The following is a 20635-nucleotide window of genomic DNA, read 5'->3' as shown; positions in this document are numbered from 1 at the left end:
TTTGTGGTACAATGGCTGCATGAATAGCCATGGCAGATACTTCATAGATCACAAAGCCTAAAATATGATCTGACTGCTTAAAGAAGTTTGTACACCTTTTGTCTAGGCCAAAGTACAAGTGTTCACTTGCACACCTGGTTTACTTTCACCAAACAATAATGGAGAAAGCATTCTGAGCCTTTATGAAGGACTCCTTTTGTGCATAATAGGAATCTGAACAAGTTGTTTTCTTCCACAAAAGTGTCAGCTATGTAATGGCAAACAGAAGCATCTAATGTGATCTTTCCAGAAATCCTAGTCTTTGTTAGATTTGTTCTACTTCCTCACAGAAAAAATTATTCATCGATTTTTTTCACCTGTTTATTAAGAAACATAATCTTTAAATGGCAGGTATAAAAAATGCACTTACTTGAGTTTAGAATCAGTGAATTAATCAATTAATCAAACAAACAAACAAACCCAAAACTGAGAACCAGAAGACTCTTCTAACTTGTGAAACAAAATAGCAGCCAAATTTTCTGTATAGTATCTGTCAGTAAAGATTGACTTCACTGTTTAAAGTTTTTCATAGCTTCTGAAACTCTTCTGTTAAACATAGGTATCAAGAATAGAAAGAAGAACAAATAAAATGCAGGAAAAAATTCACCAAGAAACAACTTATTCTTACTTAAAATAACCTTATTGGGCTGCGATGCTATTTATAATTCAGTGGTGGAGAACTGGCCCAGCATGCATAAGATCCTCGAATCCACACACAGCGCTGAAAATAAATAAGTAAATAAATCTGCTTCCTGAGAGCTGAAATGGAGGCAGTTTGAGCTGTTTCCAATGCATGTGACCAAGATTTAAGATGGACAGCTAGTACGGTTTCAGTTCCTAACACCATCTGTAAATATTCCTATAAGAAAAACATTTAACACCTCATATCAATATTCTTGGCAAAAAAAAAAAAAAATCTTTGTCTCATCTCTTACTGTCTTCTATTTATCTCTGTCAAGGGTGCACTAGGAGGCCTCCTCACTGGAATCACATTGTCATTTTGGGTGGCCATTGGAGCTTTCATTTACCCTGCACCACCCTCCAAGACATTACCTTTGCCTCTATCAACAGACAAGTGCATCCAATCAAATATAACAGCAACAACAACAGGAGCCCCACAGCTTTCCAGCAGGTATATTGACTTTAAAAATTGTACTAAGTCCCAAAGTAGGTCAGCAACTCAGAGGAGAGACGTTCCTCAGAGATGATTTGATGAGCTAGTTCTTCCTCATCTGGAAGTGTTCAGCAATGAAGAGTGCTGTGCAAGGCTACACAGAGTTCTGCAGACGGCTGTTCCTCTGTACGTAGGTAAACAGGAGTAAAAGTAGTATATAGGACGGTCGATTAACAGGTCGGGGTTGATGAGCCAGTGTAAGGTATCTGAAGGCTGTGTTCTTTTCTGTGTAGTCTATAGTAATTTGCTCCTGCCCCATGCAAGCACTGACAAGTCTCTCTGGAGATTTCCTGTCAGTTCATAGACATAGGCAAGTGTCTGTCACAATTTTTTCCCAGTAATGTTGGTGTTAACGAACAATTTAATAGTGAATAACTGAGTGAGAATAAGTGAATTAGTGAATGGAATAAGTGAATAGAATAAGTGAAAAGGAATGGAAGACATGGCCCTTATTGCAAAATCTCTCTCTGTATATATACATGTCAATATATCTATATTTATAAATCAGAGATGATACAGACTGTGTATAATTAAAAGCCAAACTAGCTTGTGATTAATTATCTTTTGTTAAAAAATCAAATAACAAAAGATTAAACTTTGGAGTTTTAAGAGATGCCAGAACTTAGAGCGAACAGAGTATACCCTAAGGGATGAGTTCTTATTTCCGAATAATGAACAGAGTTGATGACGTGCCATTTTTCTTCACAGACCTTTCCTAGCTGACACCTGGTATTCACTCTCCTACCTTTACTACAGCACTGTGGGCTGCCTGACGTGCATAGCCGCTGGGATAATCATCAGCTTCCTTACAGGTGTGTTATCTGGATCCCTCTTTGAGGGTTATTTCATACCACTATAGACTACCTAGCCTCACTGACTTGCTTCTGAGGCCACCACAAAATGTCCTCTCCCCAAAGAGATACATCTACTGTCTTTAGGCTGATATCTCTTTCTCTCTCTCTCTTTTACATGTGTCTGTGTGTATATGTAAAACAATCAGAAAATGAGTAAGATATTTTGAAACATGCTCCTGCCATCACACCTCAGTACAAGAAATTCTCTGTAATGGCAATTATGAAGGAGGACTAAATCCCAATTATGTTTTCCACCTGACTCCAAACACAGTCCTCTCTTGTATTCATGGTTTGATAATGTAGAGCTTTGAGGCTTGTGCACTGTGCAGGGTGACGACAAAAGGGAGAAAAAAAAAGGCATGGATTATAAGTCATGCTTTATGCTGTTTTGATAGGGGCAGTGTCTTAGCTGTTGTTAGAGGATGGGAAGCCAAGGTTACAATAAAAGTGATATTGGGGCCTGAAGAGATGAATTGGTGGTTGAAAACAACCGGCTGCTCTTCCAGAGGACCAGGCTCAATTCCCAGCACCAACCTTGTAGCTCACAACTGACTCTAACTTCAGTTGCTGGGAATCTAGTTTCTTTTTCTGGCCTCTGTGGGCAATGCAGGGGCACGGTACACAGACATTAATGCAGACAAAGTATCTATGCACAAAAAATAAAAATAAGTAAAAGAAGTAGTGGTTTCCTCTTCAAGCCTTGCTCTATCATTTTATAAAACACTCAGTTATCTGACATTTTTCTTACATATTATAGTCACAGATGGAAATAGTCCACTGCTTGGCCTTCAAGATCTTACTTCAAGGTCTTACATGAAATAAACCCGTGATTAAGAAAAAGCTTAGAGACCCCCAAGTTGAGTTACACTTTTATTTTTTTTTTAATTTTTTATTTAACTTTTATTAATTACACTTTATTCATTTTGTATCCCCCCATAAGTCCCTCCCTCCTCCCCTCCCGATCCCACCCTCCCTCCCCTTTCTGTATGCATGCCCCTCCCCAAGTCAACCGATAGGGGAGGTCCTCCTCTCCTTCTTTCTGATCTTAGTCTATCAGTTCTCATCAGAAGCGGCTGCACTGTCATCTTCTGTGGCCTGGTAAGGCTGCTCCCCCCTCAGGGGGAGGTGATCAAAGAGCAGGCCAATCAGATTATGTCAGAGGCAGTCCCTCTTCCCATTATTATGTAACCCACTTGGACACTGAACTGCCATGGGCTACATCTGTGCAGGGGTTCTAGGTTATCTCCATGAATAGTCCTTGGTTGGAGTATGAGTCTCTGGGAAGTTCCCTGTGTTCAAATTTTCTTGTTCTGTTGCTCTCCTTATGGAGTTCCTGTCCTCTCCAGCTCTTGCTATTTCCCACTTCTTACGTAAAATTCCATTCACTCTGCCCAACAGTTGGCCATCAGGCTCAGCATCTGCTTTGATAGTCTGCAAAGTAGAGGCTTTCAGAGGCCCTCTGTGGCAGGTTCCTAGGTTGTTTCCTGTTTTCTTCTTCTTCTGATGTCCATCCTCTTTGCCTTTCAGAATGGGGATTGAGCATTTTAGTTAGAGTCCTCTCTTTTGCTTAGTTTGTTTAGATGTGCAGATTTTAGCGGGTTTATTCTATGTTGTATGTTTATATGAGTGAGTATATAACGTGTGTCTTTTTGCTTCTGGGACAACTCACTCAGGATGATCCTTTCCAGCTGCTTGAAAAACTGAAATCCTGCCCTCACCTCATTATCTACTATCTCCCAAACTCTTTTTAGTTAAAAAAAAAAAAAGCAGAACTTAAATAATATGAAACATAGAACTCTTTTGAAGGGTTCTCGGTAGCTCTAGCATGGAAAACATGGGGCTGACGGGTCTTTTCTTTTTCCCCTCTTCCTCTCCCTTGCTAAAAACCATTAAATTATATTCTGAAAGATAGCCTTTAGGGTCTATTCACTTATTTGTCCACTGACTCATTCCTGAGGCAAAACATCAAAGTCCAACAATCAAAATCCACTGTTTGGCTAACATATCCAATCAGGACTTACCAGCTTACCCTAGCACAGCCTTCTTTTTCATGAAAATCCCACTCCTGCAAAAAAGCTGCTTGCTGCTTGCTACTTGGATATCTGCCTTTGTCCTATCCAGAGGCAGTCCCGACCCCTTGCTTGCCCCTTTGGAGTAATAAATCTCCTTTTTGCTGAAAATTCTGTGTCTGAATGTGTCCTGTACCAACTCTATGTGTGTGTGTGTGGGGGAAGGGATGAAAAGGTCCCCTACATCTTTCATTTTCGCAAATTTTAGACTCTGGTCTGTATCATCTGATTTACTTATTGTAGTGTTTGATATTTCATCGTCTGTTTCTAGATGGCACCTTCTATGTTTGATGCTTAGGACATGGCTTGGTTCTACTTTAAATCATTTGATCCAGAAATACATTGTCATTCCTCTTTACAGAAGTCTTAGAATTTTTTTTTCACATGGTTCTCTATCTTTCTCTTTTCCTCTCTTTCTTCCCCATCTCTCTCATGCATTAAGACAAATGTTGTGCTGCCATCTTTAAGATCACACATGGTTACTTCTTTGCTGCATTATTTACTAATTAATATAAACTTCTATATCAGCAATACATGCCTCAAGTGTGTCTAGTATGTAAAAGACACTGACACATAACAATTTAATTAGAAGTCTATTATATAAAATACTTTTGACAGAGTGATGTAATAGTGTGAAACCTGTTATTTGAGCCTCAAAATATTGGACAGGCATAAAATGTTAGTTAGATATAACATCCAGTCATATAAAGAATCTGATAAATGTATTTAACTCTTACCACACTGATTCTTCCAGGGATCTTTAGCTGGATTGGCTTTCATAGTTGCTGGAATTTGTGGGATGGGGTATTTACACTAGTCATTGTAGCCAGAAAATTTGCAAAGATTCTGAGAGGATGACCTCATCAGCCTTTACATAAATGTCAGTCTTACTTGATCCTCAGTAAGACTTACAGGGGCAGAGCACTGAACAGGTATGTTTTAAGGATAAGAAATGAAGTGTGAGCAAAGGCAAGATTGTTGGAAAAATCCTAGAGGACTCTCTAAGATGTTGATGCTGTAGTGAAAGAAAAGAAAACAGTGAGAATGATCCTCCTAATTTTACAAATGCAAATCTAGATGATTATGTAAATATATGATATAGATAAAAAAAAATTGGAAAGAAAGAAACTGTTTAACTTTGTAGTTCTGAACTTTCTTGACCTGACGATATGTGAATTGCTAGCTCTCACCTCTTCCAGCAGTCTTCCATGTTCTATGGATTCACCTTTTTTTTTTTTTTTTTTTTTTTTACTAAGCCATTTTAACTCTTTATTCTGTGCTGCCTGTCTCCAAGAAAGCACTTAAGAGGCATGACATATGTTGTACCAGTGTTGGTAGAGTCCATACAAAATTAAGCACACCACGTACTTGACTTCTTTTCCTAAATTTTACCTTCTGTCCTTGATTATTTATTTTTTGGAGGCTAAGCAAATGCAAGTTTAGAAATCACCACTTCTAAGTCATAAATATATTGTGTAATTATATACTTGTAAAAGTTATTATTCTTGTAAATGATGTAGACTCCAAACCCTGTCTTCCAATTCCGAGGCATAAGTTGTCAAACTTGGTTAAGTGTGTCAGAAATGAACTGATATATTTTCAAAAGGTCCAACTCTTGTATCTAGATTTTGGAGTTTTTTTCTCCTTTATTGTTAGATAAATTGGCTTTTAACTGAGGTCATGTGACCTCACATACTATGGATTCACCTTTAAAGCTTGTCTTCATGCTGTTAAAAAAGTAACTTGTTCTTCAAATTGATGATGCCTATACTGAAATAGAAGGCCTGGAGGGCTGACTCCATTTAATCCATCTCCCTTTTCTTAATAGGCAAGCAAAGAGCCAAAGATATTGACCCTCTTTTAATAAGACCAGTTTGCAATTTATTTTGCTTTTGGTCTAAGAAATACAAAACTCTGTGTTGGTGTGGAGTTCAGCACGACCGGGAAGCTGAACAGGTGAGCCGATGCACAAGCTTCTTAAAGCAGGTGTTTCTCCATCTCTTCCTTCATCCCTTCATCGCTTCCTGCCAAAGGAGTGGATCTAGCTGAGAACAGAGGTGCCTGGGAGGGACTGGAAGGAGTGGAAGGAGGGAAAACCTCTAACAGGATGTAAGGAAAAATACATTTAAAAAAAAAGAGAGATCAAACAAATTAAAACAGGCATTGGCTTACTAAATTCTCAACCTTCACTTGAATTCTTAACCTTCTTAATCTTTCTATGTTGCTACCCTTTTATAAGGTTCCTCATGTTCCTCATATTGGGTGACACTTTCCATAAAATCATTTTTGTTGCTACTTCATAGCTATAATTTTGCCATTGTTATGCATTGTAATGTAAATATCTGTGTTCCTCAATGGTATTAGTCAGCTGTGAAAAGTTTGATAAAAGCAGGGAGAGAGATGTGCCCACCCCTAGGGGTAATGTTCTGACCCTAGGAATGCCCTTCTGCCTCTTTGTAATAATTGCTAGGGAAAGGGCTGTAAGGATGGAAAAGTAACTCTCAGGGCTTGAAAGAATCTACACTTTGACCACCTAGCTGATGGTCTTTTAAATGTTTGTGTTGATGGGTAAATGTGCCTCATGGCTGGATTGTTGATAATGCAAGTGATCAGTTTTCAAAAATGAGTTCCAAGAAAAAATATAAAAATAAGTTTTAAAAAAAATAACAAACTACAAGACACAGTCAAATGTGACAAGTGAGTTGATGAGTTTGAGAGTCAGATAGCTTTGGTTCTCGGCCTTATTTTCCTTTTGTCCAGCTTTTGTTATTTGAGAACTAAAGCGGATGATTATACCGAATGACATAGACACAACTTTCTAATTCTCTAGGAATCACCCCTCCTCAATTCCTTATGCCTATCATCTCTTAACAAAATTCTGGACAGAAAGACACATAAGAGGCTTTGTGGGTTTTGGGGGTTTTGTTGTTTGTTTGTTGGTTGGTTTGGTGTGTGTGTGTGTGTGTGTGTGTGTGTGTGTGTGTTTTGTGGTTTTGGCTCATAGTTTCTAATGGTTCACCCATGATTGCTTAGTCCCATGCACTTGGACTGATAAAGAGGTTAGTTATACCATATGAAGGAAGAGGCTGCCAATTCCTGGTGGAAGGAAGGAAGAAACAGAAAGAAAAGAAATACATGCATGGGTCGGATCTAGACATAGCCCCAAGGAAAAGCCCCAAGTGACCTATTTAATCCAGTTGGGCTTCCTGAAAACCACAATTTCCTCCACATCACCATTTGAAGTAAAACTATGAGAAAACATTCCAGATTCAAGCCATTATAAGTATAAAAATTGGAGAGTTACAGTCAAAGCAGCAGCAAGATACACCTAACATCCTTAGACTCTTTATCCCCAAGAAGTACATTTGTGTTAGTCAAAGTGGAGACTCTTGCCAGTTGCATTCTCATCAGTAAAGACCCATAATGAGCAGCTTGAGATCTCAATTTCCCTCTGTAATGATAAAGCAAGCTGAGTAGCAGCAGAAGAGCTAGGCAATGAGGACCCTCTTCTGGAGGAAGGCAGGATAGGCTTTGCATGTTTTTAGCTCCGCTGGAAGGATTGTGAGGAAGGGAAGTAGAAGTGAATGGAAAACTGTCTTGGTCACCCTTCATAAAGGTGCAGTGGTTACATGATATCCCTTGACCTGGTTTTAAACACGTCAAGACTGGCTTTAAATATGTGTCTTTGCAATTTCAGGATCACCTTGACAGTGGCAGTGCCTGGAAACAAGGGGTCGAATCTGCTCTACAGAATGGACTGAAGCAAGAAAGCCTGGCTCAGATTCCAGGCTACAACCCCAAGGACAAAAGCTACAGCAACAGCATGCAGGAGAAGACTACTCATTTCTAGGATAATCCGTGCAACTGACAATATACTCACCTATACACACACATGTACTTTGTGTCACTTCTTGTTGTAGCCATGTGTACAAATTCTTGTCAGAAAAGAAGGATGTCCAATACCTATTTATACTTATTTATCGAATGTGACTGTTTCTCTGGATATTTTTTTTTGGAGGGGGAAGCCCAAAATGCAAGTGAGAAAAATCAGTTGAGGCTTTAAGGGATTGATGCTACATGCCTAAAGACTGAACAGGACTGAGTTTTATAATTCTGAAAGGAGTCAAAGTCTCTTGGATTCTTTTCAGATTAAACCTCCCGGTTTGTTGTTTGTAGGATTTTTTTTTTCCTGTGCTGAGAATTAAGCACAAGACCTTGCTCCTACAAAATACCTGTCTGACCACTGACCCTAGTTAACATTTTAAAGTTTTAACCATCAAAATATCATGACAAGGTAAAGATTAAACATAGAGGAAAATCTACATATTCAATGTTACTCTGACAAGGCCGATAAAACAGGAATGGCATCATCTCCAACCTCATGTCTTGCATATATATAGACATATCCATGCCTTCCTTTGTGGGCCACAGCTACAGTACTTAACTTCTATCAGTATCCACAAACTGCCTTCTTTGTGTGTTCCTTTAGCCATTCCTGCTGGTAGAGCTAGTCTGACCCAAAGAAGGATAACCTTACTAAGGACATGAGAAGAGAAATCAGTCTTCACAGTGGGAACAATCACATATAAACACATTATTCACTTTGTGCTATTGAGGCAATGTTTCTTCTTGATTTCTGTTACTTTAAAATGATAAATGTGGAGCTGGAAAGATGGCTCAGCGGTTAGGAGAACTTCTTGCTCTTCCAGAGGACCTGTGTTCGGTTCCCAGCACCAAGTTGAGTAGCTTTCAGCTGCCTATAAGCCTAGATCTTCAGGGAATCTGATGTCTTTTTGTGACCTCCATTGACATTCACATTCATGTGCGTACACACACATATACACACACACACACACACACACACACACACATACACACACTAAATAACTAAAACATTTGAGGTGAAAAAAAAAATCTGTGATTATCCGGAAGTCAAGACTATAATCGACAATGCTAAATAAAGGAAAAATCATACCTTACATAAAAGCTGTGAAGTCAGCCAGCATATCTTCAATGAACCATGTAAACAGTACGCTATTTATATCAGAGGTCATTAGCCATAGAATCTTTTCCATTATCCACAGAACTCATCCAAGTCACATGTGCAAGTTTATGGAACTCCATCAGAAATAAATAATAAAGTAAGCACTATCTTATTTTAAGTCTGCAGCATAACTTCAAAGTTCTAGAGCAGAGGGTTCCCTTTTACTCAAACTGAACAAATATGCCTTTATATAGAGAACAGAAGCACATACAAAAAAACTAAACATGTAACACAGGGATTGGAACTTTAGTAGTTGTGTGGTGAAGTGGAAGATCATAGTTAATAGCCTAAGCGATTCTAGCATTCTTTCCTTCCCACCTTTACTCTTGAAATGGCATCTCAGAATGGTGTTACGGGGCCACATTAAGGAGAAGTGGGTTAAATGTGGGGCTGTTTTGCCAGAGAATGTCCAGAAATTTCTCCATACATTATGCTGTGAGTGGTGAGTTTTTAGAAGTGGAAAGTGTGTTGAACTCAATACTAGACTTTGTGCCTCTTATGCATAATCGCAGACACTGGTGAGGATAAGCATGTCTATTGCACTAAACTCATTTAGATGGTTGTCGTGCTTTTTGTCATGATTTATAGTAAAGAATATAGTTTGTTGAGTGACACAAGGTATCTGAATCAAATGACTTAGACTCAAACATGAGTTCTGACCAAATTATCCTGGTCGTATGTGGAAAAGACTTTTTAAAGTATTAGTTTATTTTCCAATTAAAAGAAATGGAAAACTATTTTTACTTAAGAGAATTATTGTGGTGACTTAACACAGTAACTAGCCCACTGTCACTGTGTAGTGTATGAAGAAAATGGTGTTCATTTTAACTGAAATTATTTCGTTGTTTCTCTTTGATGACATTGAACGCACGTGCATTACTAGCATACTGTGCAAAAATAAAACAAATGAGCTACGCATGATTACAAGTCAGAACTAGTGTTCTGAGTTCCTAAACACTGTATTTTATATTAAAGTATCTATAAAACATTATTAAAACTTCCTACATTCCTAAAAATGAGAAGAGTCTTATCATTAAGGTCTACAAGTTCATTACTTAAAACAATGTACTCTATTTTGGTTTATTAAGCCACACATTTGTAAATTCCAGCCTTAAGCAGATATGTTGAATGATGTTAATAACACAGCACACAGAAGCAAGGCCGAATCTTGAAACAACAAGAAGGGAATGAGATTTGATTTACTTTTATTCAAACTGTTTTCTGAGTAATTTTAGTATTTTGTGACTTTATAGGGGTAACACAGTTTCAACAGGAATAGAAGAGCTCAAGAAGCTGTGACACTTTCACAAAGTATTTAAAAGCAAGTATTACTGAAATGTTTTGATGGCATTACAATCTTTTCAGAATATTGGAAAGCACACATGTAAGACAAAATGTGAGGTTTTTTTCACCTGTTTGGTTGAAGGTCAATTATTTTTCAAAATACTTTAGATAATTTTCAGAATTTTTTTACTGTGTCCATTTGAAGATTTACAGATTCCATATGCTAAATATTATAAAGTAAATTTAAAAAGGATTTAACTACCTTGCCCAATATTAGAAGCTTTATAACCGGATTCCATTCTGAACAACTGTAATTTATTGAGTATCACCATGGGAGCCATTTGAAATACTAAAGCCTTAACGTATGGTTGATAGAAAAAATACTATTTCTAGCTCTTGGAAAGATTGAATGCTATAATTTCAAACTCTCAAGCAAATCAATAAAGATTTTCAAATGTGAATAACAAACTCTCAAAAGTATGCTTTTTCATTGAAATATGTTTTGGTGTTTGAAGTACCAAAAGTCTTCAGAATAGATTTACATTTAATTATATGTGGCTATTTAGTCAAAACATAACCTTTATGGGCAGTTTCATGTCTTCATGGCAAATTAGAAAAACAAAACAAACAAAAAACAAAAATCAACCTTATTTTACAGAAGAAAATGCTCAATGATAGGAATACTTCTGTTCAACAATTGGAAATTCCAGGAAATATTTTTAGTATTAGTAAACTTTAACACAGTTTTGTATCCATTAATTCTGGGAAACTTCTACATTCAATGTGTCATTTATGTTACTATTTAATTTTAAAGAAACTGTTTGGGGAATGATGTATAATTAATGTTATTTAAATTATTTCTTTAAAAAAATAAATTCAGATTGAAAAGCATAGAAATGACCTTCGGTATATTTCCTATTAGTGAGGTGCAACATGGTGTACTACTCTGAAACTTTTCTGTAAACTTTAAAAACTAAGATGGGCCTGTCATCTAAAAAGTAAACATGTTATAATAAGCTTCACCATATTATATACAAGGTCATTCTTTTCAATGTTTTGCATAAATTATGTAGAGTTTGGTTTATAAAGGACATTAAGGAGTACACACAGAAACACAAATACACAGGATTTAAAAAAAAAGGTCTCATTTATTTTTGTGTTCAAAGATGAGCTGAACTTGTTTGCTGTCTGGTTAGAAAAAAAGCAAGATATGCTCACTATTGACGCTAAAGAAGCACCTGAAAAGGAGACTTGCTTTTGTACCTTGGTCAGACATTCCCAAGTTGGTCCTACTATGTCCAACACATAGCTTCTGCTAATATTTTGCAATTAGATTTGTTTTTCTTTCTTGTCATTCAATCCCTTGCTTCCCATTTAGATGACTACACCAAGAAAAGTAATGTCTATTCATATTACTGCTTCAAAATACAGTGACTTTGGCCTAAGGCGTTTAACTGGCAGTGTTAGGTAGACTTGAGATGATAAGACTTATCCACTAGGGCTGGATGTTCACATCACCATTTAATTTTGAAAAGTGTTCCAAATATAGATCTCATATTTATTCTCTAACTAGCAATTTAGAAGTTTTGATTCTTTAAAAAAATAAAGAGGGTAGAAAGATTGTTTTTTTTTATTTTTTTATTAATTACACTTTATTCACTTTGTATCCCCCCTTTAGCTCCCTCCCTCCTACCCTCCCAATCTCTCCTTTCCTTCCCCTTCTCCATGCATGCCCCTCACCGAGTCCACTGATAGGGGAAGTCTTCTTTTCCTTCCTTCTGATCCTAGTCTATTAGGTCTCATCAAGAATGCCTGCATTGTCTTCCTCTGTGGCCTGGTAAGGCTGCTTCTGCTCTCAGGGGGAGGTGATCAGAGAGCAAGCCAATCAGTTCGTGTCACAGACAGTCCCTGTCCCCACTACTATGGAGTACACTTGGACACTGAGCTGCCATGGGCTACATCTGTGCAGGGGTTCTAGGTTATCTCCGTGCATACTTGGTTGGAGTATGAGTCTCAGGAAGGACCCCGTGCTCAGACATAACCAAGGGTTGCCACTTACGGTCAAGAAATTTGGAAGGAACTTCATCCATCAGGGACAGCTACAGAGATCACCTGTTATGAAGCAGTAAGTGAATTTAGGAATCCACCAGGCCACTATTCCCTGATAATCCATGTCGATGACACCAGACATTAGATTAGTCTTGACTAAGAGATACTTTTAAGTAACCTACATGCTTTCATTTTTACTTTTTAAAGAAAGGCTTACTGTGGCTAAAACAATGGTAGTCTTTAGAAAGAAAACCATAAAATATAATCACAAGCATAATTTCCAGATGAACCCAGACTGCAAGCTTGATTGGAAGAAATTTATCATCTCCACAAAGACAAAAGCCTCAATTAGTAGGTACCTGGGATGATCAATAATTCAAACAAAAGCCCAATTAATTCTTATGTTAGACTATGCAAGGTTGGCACATTTTATTTTGAATGAAAATGCTTATAGGAAAACACTTAAGTTTCCAAATAAAACCAGAATTTTTGGTCTCCACAAAATGTTCTTCCTGTAGCTCTAAAAATTATAGGAGTTCAATAAGATGTTAATTGACTCTTTAAAACCCAGAATGCTGTTTGAAAGACTGATACTATAATGTAGAAAAAAATAGTGCACACTTGTCCAATGACATTTTTTTATTTGTTTTATTTTTAATTGCCCCCAATTGTCCAATTACCCTATCCAGCCATATCAGTTAAGTCATTCAATAAGCAGCACACATTTTTAGATTTAACCATCAAGTTTTTAAAACCAGAAACGGGCAAGTTAGTGAGTCTTGTCTATGAGATAAGAGTCTGTCTCCTTCACTTGGCACAAGGAAATTTTGCTCGTTATTTCCACAGTGAATTGCCAGAACAGTGTTCAAATCCCCAGCCCCTTGGCTCACACCATTATACTCTTCTGCAAGTTACTGTAGTCTGAATGAGAAATGTTTTTCACAGGCTCATGGATTTGAACACTTAGACCCCACTTGGTAGTACTGTTTGTGAATTATAGAATCTGCAGGAGATAGAATGGTGCAGGAGAAAGTACATTCCTGAGGCAGGTTTTGGGGGTTTATAGCCTCATCCCATTCTCAGTCCCTTGTCTCTGCTACCTATGTATGCTTGAAAACTGTAATCAGCTTGCTTCTTGCTTCCTACTATGCCTTCCTTACCATGAGGGCTCTATTCCTGTAAAAGCACTCTTTATTTAAACAATATATATAAATTCTTTCTTAAAACATTTTTAAGAAAGAAAAAATATTTATTTTTGCCTATGTGTATAATTGTTTTGTATGCATGTATGTTTGCATACCACATGTGCCTGGTGCCCCCTGAGGCTGAATGAGGGCACTGGATCTCCTGGAACTGTAGTTACAGATGGTTGTAAGCCACTCCATGGGTGTTGGGAACCAAAATAGGGTCCTCTGAAAGAGTAGCAGGTGCTCTTATCTGCTGAGTCATGTTTATCTGCCTGGAAGATTTTGATAGTGATTGAGAGAGGTAACATATTTGTGAAGAAAGTGATTGGATGTGATAGGAAACTTTTTACCTGCCCCTCTGTTTCTATCTCTCACCCTTGGGATGGCCAGGCCCATTGCACACTGGGCAGGAAGTGAATGTGTGAAGCTTGGCTGAGGTGGGTGAACACAAGCAGGATCTTGGCCAGTGCTGTGAATACACAGGCAAAGAACACATACCTGAGAACAGCTTCAGAGAACTGATTCATTTGGGATGGGTGGGGGGTATTTATGTCCCCAAGAAGGTGCCCATGGACTCTCTGCATACTCAGTGGTTGGTGGGGAGCGGAGTAGGAGGAAAAGCTTATAAAGGCAAACAAGGGGTTATGAAGAAGCTGATAACTGTCAGTGTAATAAATTGTTACTAGGGTTGATGGTGAGGCAGCCTACTTTATGGCACCAGGCTGGGAGAAGGGGAAGAGAGCCAATTCGTGTCATCCTTATCTGAGGTATCTAGGATTGAAGCTCTCCTCTACCCTTCCTCCATAATCCTGGACCACTGTGGTCTTACAGCTCCCCCCTTTTGTTTTATAGTAGATAGTATCATCATTGTCATCAGCCTCTAGGCTGGGAATAGTATGGTATTGAACAAGAATCTTGTGAGTAATCTTTGGAAATATTGCTTATTTGTTGCTTTAGGAATTGGATGAAACAAGGTGCAAGGAAAAGAAGGGTCCCAGTGGCCAGAATGGGAAAAAGGAGGGGAATAAAAGCCAAGTTACCAGAGGGTTTGAATGACACAGGGGTAGGAGTGTTGGGCACATACTGATCTTATTGGAGATCCTTGAGTACCTCTATGTTTTGTTTCTCTAGCCCAGATTCACTGACATAAAAATAGCATTCCTTCCCAAATACAACACAAGTCACTCCCTGTTCAGCAGTAAGGAAATTCAGAGCTTATTGATTTTTCATAGAACAATTCCACTAGGGAAGGGATCTATTGTTGAGGGAACTCCAGACTGTCCATGGTGGAAGCCTTGGCCTTATGAAGCTTGTTCTGGGAGAGGCTGTTCAGACGGTGTGTTTGAATGATGGCTTATCCAGGGGTTCCCATGGAGCCCAGCAAGAATGTGAGACACAGTTCAATGAGCAGAGGATGAAGACCTCCTTTTTCTGTAGGTCTCCTCCCCACTATAAAGTGAGTTCTTCAGGTTCATAGAGATAAACCTGGGGAACAATCTTTATGAGAGTGTAGAAATCTTGAAAGGGGGAACTGGAAATGTTATCACACCAGAGAAGGGGAGGGAGGCTAGGTTCCTACAAGGCAAAAGGGAAGAATATATTAAAAAGAAAAAATGTTCTGTAACTTTCCTGTATGCAAGGACCCACAGGGTTTAAGAAGCAAGATGTTAATGGGAACTGCTGCCAATGGTGGCCAGGAGATGGAAGCACAGAAGAAGCATTGAGAAGAGATAGGATAGGTTGTCTCCTGATATACTAGTGTACACTCTTCTTGAAGGCCAGTCCAGGTGCTATCGACTTCCAGGCAGGAGTGGATGGAACCTCAGAGTCCCAGGTTCTGCAGTCCTAGGTTCCACTTTTCTCAGGAACATCTAGAGGAAGGTCCATGTGCAAGGCTCCCAGTCTTACTAGGGATGTGGAAAAGAGTTTCCCACTGCTACAGTTAGTGCTTTTTAATGAGACAGGCTATACCAGACAGCAGTGGAAACTCGGAAATTCCAAAGCCAGTAGTGATACCTCAGTGTTAAAGCAGGGAATGGGGGCAAATGTCCATGTCAGGTGCATTCATGGCCAGAACACAGGTCTGGCCACTGCTTCATCGCTGGTCAGCTTCTCTATTCTGCAGACAAGCACCTAGCTTGCAGGAATAGGGTTTTAGTGGCAACAGAGGCAGCTATGGCTGCCTGGCCAGAAGCCAAGCCTGGTGATCTAGTGATGGATTATTCAGGGAGAAGGGGAGCCCTTCCTTTCCTAGAATGAATGACTGGTCTCAGATGGCAGTGGTGAAATAGATTATGGCAACACCTTTGTTTTGTGTAAAACAGGGACTTATAAACCTTGGGCAGTGGAAGGAGTTTTGAATTTGTTTGAGTCTCTGGGGCTAGGAATGCCAAAGATACTCCTTTTACAGGCATCAGTTAGTCAATAATAGGAAGGGGGACACTTAATTAATTAATTAATTAATTAGTACTTAATTACCCTATGGGCAAGGGTCAAGGATCTCCAGGATCTCCAGGTATGGCTAGAGATATGGGGAAAGGTCATTGGCAGAAAACTAAATCTCATTAGCACAGGGTGGAATCCCAGGAATTCCAGATGCTTATGGAATAGGTTCTACTGGGGAAACAAAAACAATAACAAAAAACAAACAACCAAACAAAACAAAAAACCTTTTTTTTTTTTTTTTTTCTTAAGGGCTAAGTGACATTCTTCAGGAAGGAGATGTGGGGATTCGAGTTCCTCAGGCCAGGCAGAGCAGAGGAAACTCTGCTGACAAAGGAAGTCCATCATTTTGCACCAAGTACAGGGGTAATGCCAGACTTAGACCTTAACCAGCAGGGTTTCCCAATAGTGGGTGGTTAGGGGAAAGAAGAAAGTTGTATATTGAGTGTATTGCAGCCAGGAGAGCGTGTTTTGGACCGCCTTTTGAGTTTGATCTTCCTGTTGAAGAATGCTAACATGGTGAAGACTAACTTGGAGTCAGTGACAAGCTGGCTGATGTGAAGATCAGCTATCTGGTATTTTGCATAGCCATTAAAGTAGAGCTAACCCACAACTCCTATTCTTTACTGTTCATACCACCAATCACCAATGGAAATCTGAAAATGAGTATTAAGGTTGGAAAGCATGATGCCACCATGACTGGTGGATTCAGTTTGGCGTCTCCATTCTCTGTAACCTCCATACAGGAGGCCACCTGTGTTGATGTAAGGAAAGCAGAGGAAAAGGCTGGGGATAGTGGAAATGGAATCACGGTACAGAGGAATCTCAGCCAAGGTCCAACATATTCAAGTGGGCAGTCCTGAGTTCCTATGATTTCCCTATGTCTGTTATAGTTCTCCCTAGCAAAGGGGTGTGCATTGGGAAGGATAGGACAAGGCTAGGCAGTCGCAGAGTTAGAGTGAAGAATAACAAAAACAGAACAGCGGTAAGACTAGAGGAATGGGAAGCCTGTGGAAGGCACATCCCCTGGGTGGTTGCCACTAGGACATAAATGTCCTTCCAGGATATCTTGTTCTGTTGATTATGGTGCCTCCTCCACCTTCTGAGTCCTCAATATGTCAGCATCAATATGTCACCAAGAAGATGGTAGATGGTAGGCTATCTTCTTGGTCTGGTCGGTGGGGTCATGTTGGACATTTCTGGCTGAGACCCAAATAGGTCTGGGCTGCTCCTATGAAAAGACAACAAGCAAAACCTCTTCCAGTTGTAAGGAGAGGGTCTCGTCCCTTCCAAATGCTATTCAAAGAGTCTCACCATCATAGCAAGATGGGAGGAGTTATCCCTGGTGAGTGGCAATGGAGGGAGATGGGGAGATGTTTGGAGTTCTTGTAAATATTAAATATATTTAGAGTAGTTAGAGCCACCATTAATTGTATGTTAGGGTAGTAAGCGTTTGTCTTTTGTTTTAAAGTTGTGCATTCAGGGTTTAATGTGTTCTTTCTGTTATCCCTGTCTGTGGGTTGTGAGAAATCCCTGTGTGGTGGATACTTTTCCATTGTGAGCAAGTTTTGAATTAGGAGATAATAAAGGTAAGACCATGATGGCAAAGGTGGAGAGCATATAGTAAATCAACCTTTTTGAGTTTTCTCCTGTTTGGGTTGTAGCCAAATGTGAGAATGTGTGAATGTGAGTATGTGTCAACAGTGACAAAGACATATTCTGCATGGCTGAATTGAGGATTGTGGTTGACATTAATTTGTCAGAGGACAATTGGGTTTGAGACCTCTGGGGTTAGTACCCATAGTTTTTAAAGCTATGGTAGTAATAAGATATGTATAAGGAGAGCATGTTTTTATTATGCTCTGAAGTAGAGCAAGAGGTCTGTGGGGAAAAAATGGCATGAAGCCCATTTATATGTGTGTGCGTGTATATGTATGTGTGAGTGAATGGAATCGATCTGCTTGCACAATGAAGGCTGTGAACACTCCTGGAGAGGCAGTGCAATCAGCCAGGGCATTTCGGTCAGATACTGGACCTTGCAGGAGACTGTGAGACCTCGCATGCTGGATGTAGAGGGAAGTGGCTCTTTCCTGTAAGTGGGTGGAGACATAGATGAGCAGAGGCAAAAGTGGGTGGACATCTCCTTTGACAAAGGATCTTGATAACCAGGGAAGCAAATTAAATATCTTTGATCACCTCCCCCTACCAGGCCACAGAGGAAGATAATGCACCCATCCTGGTGAGACATAATAGGCTAGGGTCAGAGGGAAGGGGGGGGACACCTCCATTATTAGTGGACTTGGTGAGAGGCAAAGGGAGAGAAGAGGGAGGGAGGGCAGGAATGGGAGGGGATGAGGGAGGAGGCTACAGCGGGATACAAAGTGAATGATCTGTAATTTATAAAAATAAAAAATAAATTAATTTAAAAAATACAAACAAAACATATACATTTTCTTCAAAAAAATTAAAGGCCTATTGAATCCTATGAGGGATAAATAGATAATATACAGTTCTTTATATTGAGGGGAGTGGTGGAGCAACTCTCTGAATTGAATAATAGGGGATTTGTCACCAGGGAGTAGCATAATATTGCCACAGCTCCCTTCTTTCCTCCACCAGTAAATACTGAAGGGGCCCTCCTGATGGGTTTCTTTGCAAACAGAAGATAGCAGGGGATCAGCTACCACAACAGAGGGAGGGCAGAAACTCATCTTTCATTAAGGTAATGGTTACCAATTTGTCCTGGGAATGCTATTAAGCTAATAGCAAAATTGGAGTTATTTCCAAGTAACCACTGAATATCAGAGAGACAAAAAAGGGTGACAAGAATATAGGGTTCCTTTCCTAAGGTTTGTGGGGCTCTATCCCTGCCATTTCTAATCATAATAGCAAGTGCATCGACCTCAGTTAGAATTCTAGGTGCACTGCCCACCAGAGTGGGAAGCCATTCTAGCACTCGGTGAGGTGAGCGCTAGCACACTCCTTTAGGGTTCCCACAGGTGTAGGGAGGAACTGAAAATAAAAAGCTGAGTGAGAATTAACAGGTCAGGCCTAGCAAGTGACAAGTCTTGTAGGGACATATTGACAGAATTTAGAGCTTGATAGCCTCAAGGGAGACTGTTCATGTGGAAGAGGGGCTTTTATTTCCTTTTAAGGGGTAAAAGAGGGGCCAGGGAGTGCTTGTGGGAAAGAGGAGCCAGAGTCAAGTCAATTAAGTTTACTCAAAAATCTCCATAGGGAAGCAAGAGTTAAGTTTTGAGGAGAGGAAAGGGTTGGCTTAAGAGATTGTATTGAGGTAAGAAAAATTTTTGTTCTGAAGAATGTGATGGGCAGAATAAACCTTTTTTTTTTGTGAGGAGCTATTTTGAATCCTAGGGAGGAATAGGAGGGTATTAGTTTATCCTTAAGTAGGGAGGGGGAGACAGAACATCCTATACCAGGATGTTATCTATGTAACAGTAAATACTGAGCCCTTTGTCTAAGGTTTTAAGTTGAAAGCTACAGCCTCTTGGCAGTTGGTGGGACTGTTAGCCATTCCCTGAGGAAAAACTGCACATTCACATCATGAGGCCAGTTCAGAGTTGTTAATGGGAAGTATTGAAAACACAAATCATTTACAGTCTGGAGGGTGAGTGGAGGGGGATAGAACAAGAAGTCTTTAATATGTATTGTAATAGAGGGACATTGACAAGGATGGCTGAAACTTGGGACAGTCCCCTTTCAGGAGACTATTAAACTCTCATGGTTATGTTAATTGTCCTTAAATCTTGTAGCAGAGACTTTTTTATAGCAATACCAGGGTATTCCATGGAGAGGTGAATATGCTGGAGTAAAAGCTGTTCTTGTACCATTTCTATGAGAGCTTCAAATTTCTTCTTGGATAAAGGCCATTGTTCAATCCATTTGGACTCAGCAAACAGGAGTTGAATGTCTTGTGTATTGTATGGACACAATACCTTTCAATAAAAAATATGATGGCCTATAGCTTAGAAATGAAATAGGAGGTGGGACATCAGGCAGACAGAAAGGATTCTGCAATAGAGGCAGGCACTGGAGATTGGTCCGGCAAGATGTGAGGAGGAAAGACACAAAGAACCTGGACACAGGTAACCAGCCACATGGCAGAATGTAGATTGGTACAAGTGGGTTATTTTAAGTGATGAATTAGTCAGAGAAAAGCCTAGGTATATGGCTTAGATATTTGTAAAAATATTTGAATCTCATGAGCCATTATTCTGGGAATTTAAGGCCAGGAGGAAAAACACCCACAATACAAAACCAGTCAAGGCAGGGAGTATTAAATTTAACAGTGGCCCTTAGAATTGGAGGTATTTTGGAGGAGAGTTTTAAATTTTTTTTGTGGGGGGGTTATAGTTTTCTTTCTGGGTATAATCATCCATCATGATGCAATTTCTTTCTGGGTGGCTGGTAAGCACCATTTTAGGGCTTCTAAAACACTTTTCCCTAGAAGATTGGTGGTGATGTTGGCTTTT

General features: G+C 39.4%; 1 protein-coding gene across 1 annotated transcript in view; it reads left to right on the top strand.

Annotated features, from left to right (window-relative positions):
* The window catches only part of Slc5a12 (solute carrier family 5 member 12), a 50544-nt gene extending 39612 nt beyond the window's left edge, over positions 1–10932 (top strand). The window contains exons 12-15 of the mRNA XM_055599200.1: positions 999–1171; positions 1922–2025; positions 5965–6092; positions 7834–10932. Of these exons, the coding sequence (XP_055455175.1) occupies positions 999–1171; positions 1922–2025; positions 5965–6092; positions 7834–7986 (558 nt within the window). The 3' untranslated portion in view covers positions 7987–10932. The remainder of the gene's footprint in view (positions 1–998; positions 1172–1921; positions 2026–5964; positions 6093–7833) is intronic.
* The last annotated feature ends 9703 nt before the right edge of the window (positions 10933–20635 follow it).

The sequence above is a fragment of the Psammomys obesus genome, unplaced genomic scaffold, assembly GCF_907164565.1.
Source record: "Psammomys obesus unplaced genomic scaffold, mPsaObe1.curated_primary_1811, whole genome shotgun sequence".
Classification (NCBI taxonomy): domain Eukaryota; kingdom Metazoa; phylum Chordata; class Mammalia; order Rodentia; family Muridae; genus Psammomys; species Psammomys obesus.
The sequence above is the reverse complement of the archived record's forward strand: the minus strand, read 5'-3'. Positions and strand labels throughout refer to the sequence as shown.